The sequence below is a fragment of the Protomyctophum parallelum genome (genome assembly GCF_964188405.1).
Source record: "Protomyctophum parallelum genome assembly, chromosome: 20".
NCBI lineage: Eukaryota > Metazoa > Chordata > Actinopteri > Myctophiformes > Myctophidae > Protomyctophum > Protomyctophum parallelum.
In genome coordinates, this window is record NC_139718.1 from 22,850,847 (window position 1) to 22,867,331 (window position 16,485).

Consider the following 16,485-nt stretch of genomic DNA (forward strand, 5'->3'; position numbering starts at 1 on the left):
TTTTACAATAGGCCTATTATGAAGAAATGTGTGAAACATTGCCAGATTAAGGACGCCAGGTTGAAAGTGATTTATTATATACTTTAATGTAACTTAGGTTAACAAAGGGTGTCCAATGGTTGTGTGATGCATACTTCATTCATTATTGTTTCTTCTCCATCAGTTGATACCCTCAGACCTGCTGATATCTCAGTGATCTCTGCCATGGGCCTACCGCTCTCTTATAGGTACACTATGAAGAAGTGCACCATCTGCCAATGTACCGTATTCCCATCACCACTCTGAAGTGACAACATTACTGTTCAGTGATAAGTGGAACACATTCTGTAGCAGTTTGTCTTGCACTGTCTCACAGCTAACACAACATTTTGTGTCTCCACCCATAGGACTGAGGCATTTCGCATTGTCAGTAGATTAGCAGGTGAGTCTGGATGTCTGTTGTATCAGTCGAAATCTTTCCTATCATAGTACAATTAGTACATATTTAATCGTACACACCACTTTACTACTAAAGGGTATCATGATGTTGGTTTTAAACATTATGTGATCCCCTTGTCCTGGACCTTTTTTTATAAAACCCATCAATTTTAAATGTGTCTTTTACTGATATTTTTATAACTTTATTTATAAGATTTTAAATTTTTGTAGACAAACAACCCCACATATACACCACCCTCCCCGGTTCCATCACAAAACAAGACAACAAGAACAACAACAAAAAAACAACAATAAAATAAAATAAACAGGTAGTAAAGGATATAAATAATAAATGAAATAAATAAATACAATAAAATAAAATTAGCCTTTTACTAGATTAAGGGGCTACACAGTGAACCAAATTACATGTAGGAAAAACACTTAGGACACATCATCAAAAGACAGTGAGTCGGAAGACAGTGAAAGGGTGAATTCAAGGAATGGGGACCAAGCCTTTACAAATTTCTGGCGAGATTTGAACCTGTTGTATCTGAGCTTCTCCAATGTTATAAAGGATAGAACATCCTTGACCCAACTTGTAAATGTTGGAGGTTTATCAGATTTCCAATTGCGGAGAATAAGTCTCCTCGCTATGAGTGAAGCAAAAGCTATGAAATTGGCTTGGGGAGAAAGAGGTTTTTTTAGCATTTGGTTTTCATTGAGCGTTTCCTTGAAATTCAACTTTATATTTTTCCTTTGGAACGCATGCTCTAATACTTAGTTAGTTATTTGATACAGGCCCATTAGTTAAAGGATTCTTGCTTTCAGTTTCATCCAAAGTAGCTACAGTTATTCATCAACTTTGAATTGAAGTGGACAACAATACCTTTTTTCAGGTGGTTTGGGGGATTTCCTGATTATCTAGTTGAAAGCTAGTGGTCTCCAGAGACCTTTGATCTAATCAACATTGTAATTTAGGGCTGTAAAGAGAAATGGCTTTTGTCTCAACTGAAGTTCAGTCCAAGTTCAGATGTTGTAAAGAGGAATGACTTTTGTCTCAACTGAAGTTCAATCCAAGTTCAGAGTTTGCTAAACACATTCACCAACACCTGTTGGACAGAAAGTTTTGTGCAGGTGCCAGAGAAAAAGGACAAATAAAAGAATAAATAAGCGTGCGCGCGTGCGTCCGTGTGCACGTCACATGCACGCATTAAAACATTTTCAAAAAAACAAAAAAAAACATAATATTACGTCCTTGCACAGGAGGGTTGTGCTGCTTAAAACTGATTAAACGTTTTGGAGAATTGGCGATATTGGGAAATTTTGTTCTTAAGAACATAATCATTGAGTTGTTCCAAAGTTGCATTGGTCATATGCATCAGTCACTTATCACAGTGCTCTCGTATCACCAGATAGAAAGACAAGTGGCTTTTCTGTATCAACTGTAGAGATAGCCTACTGTAAGTGGAATAGAGAATGGATATTTGACCTATAACTAGATCCACATCTATCAATACGGTACTAATTCTGGCCATGCAGATACAGTAATGAATGTAGCCTACACATAGTGATAGATTGTGCATGCCCACTAGTGTGTATATTTGTATTGTCTATTATGTCAGTATAACTATGGGTTCAGAGAATCAGATAGATACATTCATCAGGTTAGATATGTGCACATACTGCACAGGTATACTAATTAAACAGATCCAGACTGTGTTCAAAATGTCAGTTTCCTAAGACAATGTGTTTCAAAAGTCAGTGATAAAGGTGATCTGAAAAGTACTCTATCTTACTAAAGCGAACTTTTATCTTTGACGATAAGAGAGGGGGTCATAAACATAGGGCTTTGACCTCCATAGCTTATTCTGTAATGGGTTGTTTATTGTAATATGCTATATATATATTTTATTATCCCCTTGGGGAAGCGCATCCTAAATACAGAGGAGCAGGGAACGGCCCAAAGTATACCACTTGTAAGTGATATACACCAGCTGTAATGCCAGTACCTTGGTCAAGGGCAATGGCAGGACTATGTAACGATGTTGTCTTTTGGTGTAGGAGGAAACCGCATAGAGTACCTGTGAACAAACATTGAGAGAACATGCAAACTCCACAAAGAAAGGCCCCAAACCTTATTATGTTATTATCTTATGCTATGTTATAATATCTGATAATTGATAACAACTGACAATATCTGAATATGAAAACAAACCTCCTTTTAGCAACAACAGTGAAAGTGACAGTAAAGGGCCGTCCACACCAACAATAAACATAGCATAACAATAAATATATTGTTTTAGAAATTGTTCCAACGCAAGTGGATGACAGTCCATGCCACAACTACAGTATAACTAACAGTTATAACAGTGGTAAACCATATAGTTATATTGAGCTTGGTGTGGATGGCGCTTAACATTGAGCGGCTCCCATCTTGTCATTGTGTTGCTAATAGTTTTTTGTTGGTAAACAGAAAATAAGCAACTTTCATTGCCTTGAAATATTCATGATTGCTCTCTCCTTCCATTTCAAACAGAACTGATGTCCAGGTTTAATCCTGACGTTATCGCTCTGCCATCATTGCAGCATAGGTAACTCACGAATACACAGAAACACATGCTAACATGAATATACTGTAGACATGTTTAAAAGCAGTGGTGTGTTGTATTGTGTTGCAGGAGTCTGTTGGAACAGGCTGAGGAACTGTCAGTTTCCCTCTTCCATCATCAGGTGCTTTTTCAGTTCTATCCCTATTTCCCATACTGTATATCCATTGTTTAGAAATCCCTCTCCATAGAAATCTATAGTGTAGGGAAAATAATTACTATTTTCTGGTAATAAGAGATGGTGATTGGTAGCTAATGTTTCCGATCCTAGATCACCTTTACCTAGATCACATTACCAAATGTATTTTATTTGAGGATGAAAACTTGGTGGCATTCTGCTCTAAATGAATGATGCAACACTGACAACAGTGGATTGTTTTCTCTCGGGCCAAATAATAGTAATTTACGTTTGTCCTTGCAGGCCACAGGCAGAGACTGGAATCTGGTCCTGCTGTTTGTCCCAGTTGACTCTCTGTGTGTTTGCTCATCACAGGTAAGACTGGCAAATCCTTGTTATAAAATAACTGAGAGACAGTTTCTTACAAAACTGCATTCTAGCAGGATATGATGACAGATACTACAGTACATAACTCTGTTCATGTCTATAGGCTGCTTTAAAAGTTGAAGCTATTGTGCAGGAGGTGGAGGCAGCTCTGCAGATATTACAGAAGGTTTGTTGTGTGTGAAATCCTGTCATCATGGAGTCCAATTGTATTACATTAAAGGGGTTCATAATAGAATGTGAAAAACAATTCTATCATATGTGCTGTACTGTGTTATGTGCTACACAATCAATGTTGTTTGGGTATTTTCAGCTACATAACACACTTATACATACAGTGGTTTGGAGTGTCCACCCTCAACAGGACAAGTGAGTGCTTAACCTTTGCTGCAGTAATACCACTTCATTCTTGTATAATGGCTATTGTATATTGTGTATTTTGATCTCGAGTATGTTGGTACACAATCTAGAATTTCCTATTAACTGTCAAATTATAATCTGTTAGACTTGCTTATGTTTTATTCCTTATTTTTTGCAGTCAATGTCAGTGTGTGCCAGATAACAGCAAGAGGCAGCAACTACAGAGAGCCACGCTAATAAAAGAGCTTCAGGTATATATACATATTAAGTGTGAGTGTCATTGAAAGCATGTGTGCATGAGGCTTTGTTTGAATACTTTATGCGTAGCTGCTGCTACCTAATCGCTGTCTCACTTGCTCTCTGTATAGGACTCTCTCCATCATCTCTTGGCAGACCAGAAGTGGCACAGCCAAAGTGAAGACTTCTCAGTGCTGCTGCAGGCGACACCGCTCATAACTGAGCTCATCTCAGACTCTGTAAATACTGAATAGGGAATAGACAGAAGCCATCTGTTATCAACCAATGATCTAGACATCTCAAGATCAATAACAAAATGTTACCATGAAAGATCATTGATGTGGCCAGAAGGCTAAAAATAGCAACCATGTGTATGTGTGTCTCCTTAGAAAGAGACTACAGTGTCCGACTCGAACGAACTAGCTATTCAGCTATGGACAAACATGGTAGGTACTTACTGTATTTACACAACGTTGCCTGTTGTACTTTCTCATTTCTTATGCTGTGTGCTATGGAAAACTGTCCAAGGTTTTTTAAATGTCCACTCTCAGTCAAATGGACCCAGTGTCTTGGTTGTAAAGTGAGTCAGCAGGGGACACTTGCCCATCAAAGAATAGATGTTTGAGCACCATGGTGATATTCTAGAGAAGGGAGATTAGATAAGAGATATAAAGATAATCTTGATCCTGATTATATATTGTATGATCTTCCTCATCCTTGTTTCTTTGCTACACAGTGTATAATGTCATTACAATTGAATTATCTAATCATTGTCTGGATGCCTGTGACCCTGATGAACTGTCCCAAACATAAACTTGTTAACCAATCACATTATTTCCAGCTCCAGCCATTGGCAGGTGAATCTGGAATCAAGGACAACAATATCCTCACTATTCCATGTCTTACTGAGGTGAGGTGATATGTACTGTAACAACTGCCAGTCAAACATAAACACATTATTACTATGTTTATATCAACGTACTGGGAAATATAACACAAAATCTGTATGTGAAAGAAGAAAAAACATTCTATAAACCCTATGATGGTAAAGGCTTGGTCAACAATTCCAATATATCAAGTGAGAGCATATGTCCGTAATTTGCATATGTTTTTCCTCAATCTCATGTTAGGAGCAACATTATCTACGGACACAGAGGAATTCCCCCATTAACAGACAGGAGACTGAGTTCTCTCCTCTGATAGACCCTGTGAGTGTCATCACTTACTTTTACTATTTCATCAAGACTCTTTCTTACTCTTACTCTTTCATCAAGACTGGAGGGGAAATTAAGATTAGACAAATTGTTATACTGACATGTATGTTAGACAAGAAATTTCACTACTGTTCAGTTGAGGTCAAGGTAAACCTATTTAGAGCGTACTGCACCCCTCTGTATACAGCCCCCTTATGGGTGAACTATAAAAAAGAGAGTCTGTGCAAGCTAAAGGTGGCTTATAATGATGCTCTCAGGATTCTCCTGAAGAAGCCTAGGGGTGGCAGTGCTAGTCAGCTCTTCTGTGACTCTGGTCTAACCATCTTCCAGGCTCTTTTTTTTTTTTTTTTAAGATATTCTTTTGCGGCTTACGCCTTTTATTGATTTTTGAAGGGACAGATAGTAGGCTGACAGGAAACGGGAGAGAGATGGGGGGATGACATGCAGTAAAGGCCGTGTCGGGTCCGGGAGTCGAACCCGCGGCACACTGCGACTGGATTACCAGTCCGGTGCCCAGACCGTTACGCTACGGCCTGGGCCTCTTCCAGGCTCTCTTGAGAAAGCTTTAAAAGCAGACTTGATGGGTCACATAATAACGTGATTAAGGTGTTGACGAATCCTAGGTTTAGCACTGTTAGATACCGCTCCTTGATGTGGAAACATTGGTATGAGTGCCTCTTATAGATTATTTTTTTTACGACTGAGTTTTAGAGTTTTATGAACCAATGTATTTATTTGTAACTGTTTTGTATGTTTTTAATTGTTGTTTGTCATCTACTGGCTACGGCTGTCAATAAAGTTTCATTCATTCATTCATTATTCTTTCAGGTAATGGGTACAGAGCTTCCGTGCACTGATCGCAATCCATCCCCCACTGTTCCCACTTCTGGTGAGGACTATTGTGCTGTTATGTTATTGCGCTCTTAACCCATTCTAGGAAGTGTGACTAATGTGACTTTCTGTCCCCACTGAGTTATTCTTTCTAATCCACAGTTCATGAGCTAAGACCCGGGGATATAAAAGTGGTAGCAGCAGTAGGAGACTCTCTGACAGTAAGTTTGTCCCTTTAACTGTGTAACAAGATGTTGCTTTGTTCTGCTCTCTTCTAAAGACTTGTATATGCTGTATGCCTAAAGAAAATAATTTAGCTGACAGTGTCATGGGGGAATTGATCATTTACCGTATGTGTGTGCTACTGGTGTGTGGTGGTGCGTCGTGCGTGTGTAGTCTCAGTGCTGGCTCTAAACCAGACTAGGCAAACCTTACTTCTTAATTTCCTCTGTACAGGCAGGAAATGGTGTGGGTGCGAAGACTGACAACCTTCTGTTGGTGATGAATGAATACAGGGGATTGTCATGGAGGTACAGTCTACACTCTACAGTACACTCTAAGTCTAATTTACGCTTTGTCACATGACTATGTCACTCAAACAGAAAATGACAAAACTAGAAGAACGTTTATGTGTCTGTGTGTCCATGGATAATCTCATTTACCACTGGACCGATAATACAATTAATTAATTAATGGTCCAGTGGAAGTAAAAGCCAAAAAGCGATTTACACAATAAAATATGTTTGTGAATAATTTTGTGAATGAATAATCTCAGACCCACCATTCCGCCATCCGTCCAAATTTGGGCAAGTCTGACGTCATTAATATGCCGTTGTCGACATCATACCAGAGATCAACAGGGAAACCATGCCACGCCGTGCCATTATTAGACCCTGTTTTGTTCAGTTCAAAACCATTTTAGAGCGGTGCTAACCGCTCCAACATGTGACTGTGTGTATGTGTGTAGTATACAGTAATTAGACCTTACAGCAAAATCTCAGATTTGACTCTGAAGAGTTCATGGATGTTTATGAGTAGTGTTTAATTGTAACCTGTTTTGTATCCATTTTTCAGCATTGGTGGTGATAAGATCCTTGCCAATGTGACCACTCTGCCAAGTATGTTTCTGTGTGTGTGTGTGTGTGTGTGTGTGTGTGTGTGTGTGTGTGTGTGTGTGTGTGTGTGTGTGTGTGTGTGTGTGTGACTGTGTGTATGCATATATATTGCGATCTCACCCATGTTGACTATTTTACGCCCCGGGTATAGGAGTTAGCACGGAAGGCTAATCTATAAAAGTGCGTTTACATATATAATGATTGAGAAAATCTAAAAGAAAGTTCAGTTATTGTTTAAAAGAAAATAATTAATATGGTAATTTAATTATTCTTTAATTTTGATGTACCATTATTTGTTATCATCTTTAGCACTTCTCTTATCTGCCTTATCTTTCCTATTAGTACAGTAGTATGGTCATTGATAACATTCTGTGATAGTTATAATAGCCCAATAAAGTTTTAGCTGTGATCTTATCTTTATTAATTACTGCACTGTCTGACAGATCACTGGCAATGTACTGTGTAGCCTACCTGCTATCAGACCATTTGTAATACACATAATACTGAGGATTGCTTTATGATAATAAATATTCACAAGCTTTTTTTGTATGATTGTGGCAAACAGACATCCTGAGGGAATTTAACCCCTCACTGACTGGCTTCGCAAAGGGAATCGGTGGTGAGGAGACTGCTAAGGCCTTCCTCAACCAAGCCGTACCAGGAGCAAAGTGTGGGTAAGTCATATTACCTCTGTTTTGCTATTTACCCGTTTCCTCATCCTTTGACTCCAGTCGCATCATGTCTGTCCGTGATGATTTCTAGCGCGAGCACGCACGCACGCACGCACGCACGCACGCACGCACGCACGCACACACACACACACACACACACAAATATTTTCTTGGGGTGCGGTTCAGTCCGTCAGGGTACCTGTGTTGTGTGTCCTAATAACCCCTCTCTCTGAAAACACAAAAACTGACTAAAAGTATTTGTTTTTCAGTGACATGGTCAGCCAGGTTCAAATCATAGTGAACAAGATGAAGAATGATCTTGTAAGTCTATACTAGTATACAAACATGAAGCCAGAGTTTTATTTTAGTAGTAAAACTAATGCAGATTACACAAATTAACCTATGAAATAACATAACCCAATAAATTAACCTATTTCCTCACAGCGCATTGATTTTGAGAACGACTGGAAAGTTATCACCATGTTCATCGGAGGAAATGACTTGTGTGACTTTTGCACAGACAGTGTAAGCATTTTTATTAAATTTTAGTTTTGTACGGTGGCAACTTCTAAATTGGGGTTCAGCAATTTTATGTTAAAGCCAGTAATATGAAAAAAGTCATTGCTGCTTATCACTATTTATGTGCCTGACAAACAACATTATTCTTTCCACAGATTTTCTTCTCCGCTAGGAATGTGGTTGAACGGATCCGTGCAGCTCTAGATATCCTCCATAAAGAGGTATACTCACATATTTACATGACCATCTTTCAGTCCCAATTGAAAAATAAGAATAATAACAAGAAAAGTGCACAGGTCTCTGCCAGGCCGGGTTGCCTACCCAGGGCAAGGACCCACAAACGTTTGATTTCATCCAACTGGCCAAAATGTGAAGTTAAACCTTTGGGGAAGAGGTTCTTCCTTGGTCTACTAGGAGAGTAGTTTCACACTGATTGGTCCAGTAGTGAAGGAAATTAGCAGGTCACAGGCACACAGACAGACTCATAGACGGAGATGGATGAAATCATAATCTCTGGCCTGCTGTCGACAGGTCTGGCGGAAATAACAATACTGATTAAGAGAACAGGACAATCCAACACATTGCATTCAGTTATAAATGTAATAATTTTTGCATGTTGGGCCAGAAACAGTGACCAACAACAATATTTTAAACAATTACGTTTTAAACAATATCTAAACTATTTATTTATAAATTCATAAAACTATGTGCTATACCAAACTTACAAGATGTCATATCCTAAAGCAGTACACAGACGGACAGCTTTCCAATTCTGTGCTTTTATTGGTTTTGTACCTAACCAGGTACCTCGTGCCATTGTGAATCTTATTGAGTTGTTACACATGGTCCCCTTGCGTGAAGTGCACAATGATGAGAGCCTTGGCTGTCCTACCTGGTTTGTAAAGTAAGTGTTGCCTGTTAGACCTTATTATTGGCAGACATTAAAGGAGTAGTTTAGCCCCCAAAAATATTATCTTCCATCAATTACACACCCCATCCTAAGCCAATAATTCGAGAACCGGCTGTGCTTCCGGTAGGAGACACAAAGGAGACTCTCTGTGTCTCCATAGGGAACCTGCTGGTCATCAAATTATTAGGTTTAGGAATGCGACAAAAACAAAAGAATACCCATGAATTCAAGTCTCCATGGGAGATTTTCTTTTCTTCGGATGAACTATCCCTTTAAACACAAACAACTCAAATATTTCTTTCTCTTTTCAGATTAATTTGCCCCTGCATACTGAAGCCTAAAGAGGGATCTGTTGAACTCCAGAGGGTCAAAGATTACAACAGAGCTTATCAGGTACATAAATAACAAAATAACTGTTATTAGTTCAAACCTCACATTGAGAACATTCTAACTATCCTCAATGCCGTGAAATAGCAGATCTACAAGTTCACAATGCACCGTGCTAAACATGGTGAGCTCGAAGATCTGCTATTTTCAGTGTGACATCCTCGTGCAACTACGTTTAACTCAGGCTTTATTTTTAGTATGTTTGTTTATTTACGGTATTACAGATTGCACGGTCTAATCCTACATAATGTCTCTCTTCACAGCATGCCATGCAACAGTTAATTGACTCAGGACGGTATGACACTCATGACAATTTCACTGTGGTCCTGCAGCCTTTCCTCAGACAGATCATTATTCCAAAACTGGAGGTGAGATGAGATCAGCTGCTGAGATTAGAAGTTATACATTTGATGTGTCACGTGTACACGGTTACTTTTGCCTTTCGGTGAGCGATTGTAAGATGAAATGTGAACTACTGTAGACTGGGTATTGGGTTTCAAATTTTGTTCATACTAATAACACAACTTAATGTCTTTCTTTGTTCCTCTGAAGGATGGCCGGCCTGATCGCTCCTACCTTTCTCCTGACTGTTTCCATCTCAGCCAGAAAGCTCACAGCCTCATGGCCCGTGCTCTTTGGAACAACATGGTCAGATGTGTCATAGCATAGAAGACATTACAACTTCAGTGATATTTTGGCATACATGATTCTATATTAATCTTTTATTGTTATTGACTCAAAATTACTCACTTTCACAATGTCCCAGTTAGAGCCGGTGGGCAACAAGACGGTTACCCAGGATTTCACAACTGTCATCGATTTAACATGTCCTTCAGAGGTACCTTAACAAATGGCTAACTACACCATAATTAAACAATATCAAACATACATTTCTTTCAGTATAACTAACTATACAGTACATTTATTTTTTATTCTCTTTAATAGACTAGCCCGTTCTTCAGAACTGCTCACAACAGCAATTACACCTTTCCAGGTCCACCTCCAACCTCTCCACCTTTTACGGTAGGCAGGCTGTTTTATACTCGTAAGATAAGTGTCTGCCAGTAGTGTTCGCTGACAAATTGTATAGTTATTTTTTTTTATCTATTTATTTATTTAGTTTGTTATTTTCAACTGAAAAATGTGTCTTCACTTTAGTAACCAGTGACTCAGTGAAATAGATAGTATTTGACTTATATTCTGTGGCTCTGGGTTGACTCTGTAACCCTCTAAACAAAATCATGTCCTTCTCTGTCATTGTTTAGAACTGGGGCAGTGATTTCTTCTGTGTTGACACAGCTCCGTCTAATACTGTCCCAACTTCAGGTGTGCATTCAATGTATTATTTGGGTATTATTAGAAGCAAAAGAAGTCGTCGATTGTTAGATCTATTTATGCACATCTCCTCACAGTACACAGGCTGAGACCAGGAGACATCAATGTGGTGGCTGCACTCGGAGACTCTATAACAGTGAGTGTAGTGCAAACATTGTGTTTATTGTCATGTTTTGTCACAACAAGAGTTGGCTAAATACTTTTAGAAACGTCTATGGGGAAAATGATTGGGGAATTATTTCCTGGGCCCTCGTCGTTCTGAAAGAGGGCGGGACTGCAACGCTCTATATCTTCTCATACCTTTGTTAGACATGTTATACATATACATACCAGTATTTATTTTCCTTTTATAGGCTGGATTTGGAGCTAAGGCAAAGAATCTTTTACAGTTAAGAACTGAGTCCAGAGGAGTGTCGTGGAGGTGAGAGTCGGTCTCAAAAGTATATATCAACACAGTGGTCTGACCTAATGCTTCTTGTAAACTGATTGCATTACTACATGTGAAGGCTATTCTTACTTGATACCTGTTAGTTCTTTTCATAACTTAAAACGTAATGCCATCTCGCTCCTTGGCTTTTGTAAAAAAAAAAGAAACTTGAATAAAAAGATTTTAAAAAGAAAAGTATATACCTTATTGCGACAGAAGGTCGCAGTTAATTATGGAATTGTGCATTTCCTGTCCGTCAGGGTATCACTCAAAATCCCCATACATGGGACACCCAATCGCTGATGGTGCCCAGGTCTCGTGACATCATGTGACATCATCAGTGATGAAGATCCCTGATGTCATAGTAAATGTGACCTGCTGTCGCAATTAAGCCAATTAAGATCCCTCAATATTTACGTTCTCAACAGGCCCGAAAATTAAGGCCCGGCCCTACCTGGGCCCTCATCAAACCCTGTACACTCAAGACACTGCCCCCGCTGTCACCCTTAGATCTCCATATATGGAGCTGACCTGTTCTGACATTCCATATATTGATCTGACCTCATCAAAACCTGTACACTCAAGACACACCCAGTACAGAATTAATTTCATATTATTCATCTGACCCCCCATGTCAAAGGGCCAGCGCTCGCCCATAGTCTGCTGTCACCCAGGCGGATGCGTGCACGCGACCGGTCACTTCTCGCCCTCAGGCGTCTTACTGGTATATATTTTGTTGACTTATCGTACGCATTGCATTGTGATAACATTTCGTGTCTTTGTTTGTTTTAGCATCGGAGGGGATGACCAACTTGAAACTGTCACAACATTACCCAGTAAGCACTTACCTTGGAGAGAAACACATTGTGTAATACATATTCTTGCCACTAGGTGACAGAGTTGACAAACTGGACTTAATTGACCAAGTTGATCACATTCATATTTTTTGTCTACTGAAGTAAAGTGTCTTGTTTTTGTAATCAGATATCCTCAAGAAGTTCAATCCTAGCATCACAGGAATGTCAATTGGCAAAACACAGAATGGCTTCAACATGGCTGTATCAGGTGCTAAAATAGCGTGAGTGCTGAACTGTATTTTGAAAGCGCCTTCATAACACTTATACGTATTGTTTGTATTGACATGTATTTGTTCATTGGTTACTGTTTCAGGACCACTGTGTATTTATGTATTACTAATATTTGAAAACATATTCTAATGTTTTATACAGAGGAATCCCAGGGCAGGTCAGAAAACTAATTGATGCCATGAAAACCCACTCTGTGAGTTGATTTTACTTGATGATTTTACTTTTGCTTGTGATTTTGATGTATTTTTCCATTGGCATAAATTATATATTATACTATTTCTGCAACAGAAAGTAGCTAAAAAATAAGCCATGACATCCCATGTTATGCCATCTCTCCTCATTCTCTGTTTCTCTGACTCTCGACCTTTTACCTCTCTGTCCTTCTTGTGTATACAGGCTGTCAATTTTGAGAAAGACTGGAAGTTGGTGACCCTCTTCATCGGTGGCAATGACCTGTGTCAGTATTGTAATGATAGGGTGAGTTTCCATGAGCAGCCATCACTGGCCTCCCGAGTTTTTGTCAGAGGTGCATTGCATAACCTGTATACAGAATAACTGGCTAAACCAGCCATAAAACAGCCATAGATATTCTCATGTCATAGCAAGGTGGCTACAACTCCTTCAGTGCATTGTGATGTCCTGTTTTTCGAGACGTCTCATAGTATCATCATCATGGTCCATGTGGAATAAGCACTGAGGCAGAATAATCAAGCATTGTGACCAAGCCTGCCCTAATTGATTTATTGTGTCACAGTGAGATGTGGGCAGACAAAGTTTCCTTTGAATGAGCACATTCTGTCACTCTCGCCCTCAAACACAAACCAACCCTCCCCCCACCCTGTCTCCCTGCCTCCCTCTGTATGAGACAAACACAGCATCAACAGGGGAGAAGTCAACTCTCTTCACCCTCTCTTCTTATGCTCTTATCTTTCCTCTGTCCTCCTCTCTCTATCTCCTCTATCTTCTTTATTATCTATCTATCTTCCTTGCTTGTTTCCTTCTCTGGGGGGGGGGGGGGGTTAATGGAGAACAAAACAGAGAAAGAAACACGCAAGGAAGATTTGGATTTATTTTAATGTATTTTTTAATATTAAGTAATTATTATTATTATTATTTATTTTACGCAGAATATTAAAGTGAGATGAGATTTGAAGTGATGGCGGTAACGGATAAGAATTTGCTCATTACTAATTCTCATGCATGTTGAATGCCATTGCTTTCTTCAGTCGATTATTTGCTTTGAAGATTGCTTTGACGAATTTCCAATAATGCATTTATATTAGACTGGCCATGTACATACCGGTATGCTGAGCAATGAATGTATTGGTGAATAACGTATGAGTCAACGACACCAGGGTTTATTTTATGTGTTGTTATAACAATGATATAACGTCTTAATGTCTATTAATGTACTTTCATTCCTCTCTCAACAACACAGGCCACATTGTCACCTCAGAACTATACTCATCACTTGATGACAAGTTTGGATATGCTCTACAAAGAGGCAAGATAGTGTTATATCTATTTAATTTAATCAGTAAATGGTTGCATATAAGCAGGGTGAAATTACACTGAAATTACGGTATAATTTATTTAACTAGACTGACCTCTAAATACAATGCAAATTCTACCCCTTGCTGTAACCTAAATGTGCTGTTGTTTCCTTATGGCCTTAGGTCCCCAGGGTGATGGTAAATGTGTTGGAGATCCTAGAAATAGAAGGCCTTCGCAAAATCAAGAAAGACACTCTCGGGTGCAGCCTCTTACAAAAGTATGCTCATCAGTTAATTCACTGCACATCCATTCATGCATAACTCAAAATCACAAATTCCACCGCTGATTTGGCCCTTGGGAACAACTAGTCTTATCTTTGATATTCTATTTTCTATAGTTAAGCAAAAGAACACATTGAAATTCTACTCCTGCCAAAAGACTGACAGCTCTGAGACAACAAACTGGCAGTTTTGTGTAAAAAATAGTCAGAGGTGAAAGAGTATAATAAATAAACTATGTAATATAGACATCAAACAGTATTGCATTTTTATTTTCTAGTCTTTCTGCTTTCTTTCCCCCCAGATTTGTCTGTACGTGCTACATAGAACCTTCAGAAGATTCCCCAGAACTAGCTGAGATCAAACGGATCAATCGGGAAATTCAGGTTGGTGCACAGGAATGTTAATTGTTTTTTTTCCTGAATAGGTATGTAATGTAGAAATTAAGTAAGTATTTACTGACATTTGTGGTGTTTTTCTCACAGACTGAGACGGAGAGGCTGGTGTTTGGAGACCGCTATGACGGTAAAGACGACTTTACTGTGGTTCTGCAGCCATTCTTCCGAAACACCATCGTCCCTTTGAATGCTGTAAATCCCCCATGCAAACACACACACACACGCGCACGCATGTGCACACACACTTAAATACATACTGTACATGTAGGCCTACTACTGTACATGCATGCTTGACAAACCACTGCCCTCAGAGAGCAATATTCATACAAACACTGGTGTTAATGTTATGCTCTTTATTCTTCAGGAAGGGAAACCTGATGTCACCTATTTCTCTGTGGATTGTTTCCACTTCAGTGAACGGGGGCACGCAGACATGGCCGTGTCTCTGTGGAATAACATGGTGAGTCTAGTCTACTGAGGATCACAGTTAAAGGCCTATCTGTGCTTTGGTTGAAGTCAATTTGAAATAATAATTGTTTTGAAAGTTGAGCAAAATAAATTCTGTTTTGCTTGTAGTTGGAGCCAGTGGGCTACAAACAGACATACAACACTTTTTCAAATGAGAGAAATCGCATCAAGTGTCCCACTACGGTAAGAAATATTATATGACACATTTTTGTGCCTACTGAATTGCAGATCTATAATACTGTTCACTTATGTCTTTCAGGAACACCCTTACATCTTCACAGTTGCGAACAGTTTTCCCAGTATAACCACCACGCTAGCACCCATAAGCCCAGCACCCACAATTCCAACCACAGCAACACCTTGTGACCCCAGATCCTCAGATCAATATGTACCATTGTGGGCTGCTGTTGTGCTGGCTGTTGCAGGTCTTCTGATTGGCTGGGCTGTCACATGGCTCCTCCTTTCTTGCAGAGAAAAAAGAAACAAGAAGAAGATGGAAACTGAGGTCGAGTTGAAGGGCACAGGCTTGTAGAACTCAGTTTAAGTCAGTGCTGTACTTACTGTGGACATAATACTGTATGTGGGGGGCATCACTTCATTTGAACTATGCATAAAGCAGCTTTGCTGATCATTCAAAATGTAATGTAGAAGTCTGGGGGATTATGAACAACTAATACTCATGCTAATACTACCCACACCCCCCACCCCACATGAACAACTAATACTGTACTAGGCTGCTTTCTTACAACACATGTTCAAGGCAGTGATTGTCATGCATGATACCTTTGGGATTCACACCAAATGTTTACGCTTAGATGATGTCAGTCAGGCTGAGTTGTCTTAATTATTGGCCTTTTCCCTTAAACAAGGATTTTTCTCAGTGTACAACAGTATAGCGTTTAAATGAAAATGTGCACTGGTGGCAGCAACAAACTGCCACATTTCAACTTTTAGATAATTGTTTGTAAATATAGTTTTTAGATTTTTGTAATTTATTTGGGAATTTACATAAAATGTGTCAGTGATTGTAGAAATGTTTACAGCTATCAACAACCTGTTTTGTAATATTTTGAATAAAATGACAATTAAAAAATATGAACCATTGGCTGTATTCAAGTGGGAGTGAGAAACATTCACACAAATCAGCCAAACATGAGAATCACTAATAATATGAATATCACAGTTGATATACTTCAATTAGGATTCACATGAAACTTTATTAACATAA

General features: G+C 39.0%; 1 protein-coding gene across 1 annotated transcript; it reads left to right on the plus strand.

The window, feature by feature from the left end:
- The first annotated feature begins 5,294 nt into the window (after window positions 1-5,294).
- Window positions 5,295-16,227, plus strand: plb1 (phospholipase B1). The gene is made up of 29 exons (XM_083791650.1): window positions 5,295-5,330; window positions 6,165-6,225; window positions 6,330-6,388; window positions 6,624-6,697; window positions 7,242-7,285; window positions 7,848-7,956; window positions 8,223-8,274; window positions 8,398-8,478; window positions 8,628-8,693; window positions 9,276-9,376; window positions 9,694-9,775; window positions 10,033-10,137; window positions 10,322-10,417; window positions 10,536-10,607; window positions 10,715-10,792; window positions 11,035-11,095; window positions 11,182-11,240; window positions 11,458-11,525; window positions 12,324-12,367; window positions 12,516-12,609; window positions 12,761-12,812; window positions 13,016-13,096; window positions 14,058-14,123; window positions 14,296-14,390; window positions 14,696-14,777; window positions 14,877-14,981; window positions 15,154-15,249; window positions 15,366-15,440; window positions 15,517-16,227. The coding sequence occupies exons 2-29, from the start codon at window positions 6,168-6,170 to the stop codon at window positions 15,787-15,789; spliced, it is 2,328 nt and encodes a 775-aa protein (XP_083647776.1). The 5' UTR covers window positions 5,295-5,330; window positions 6,165-6,167; the 3' UTR covers window positions 15,790-16,227.
- Window positions 16,228-16,485: the final 258 nt, after the last annotated feature.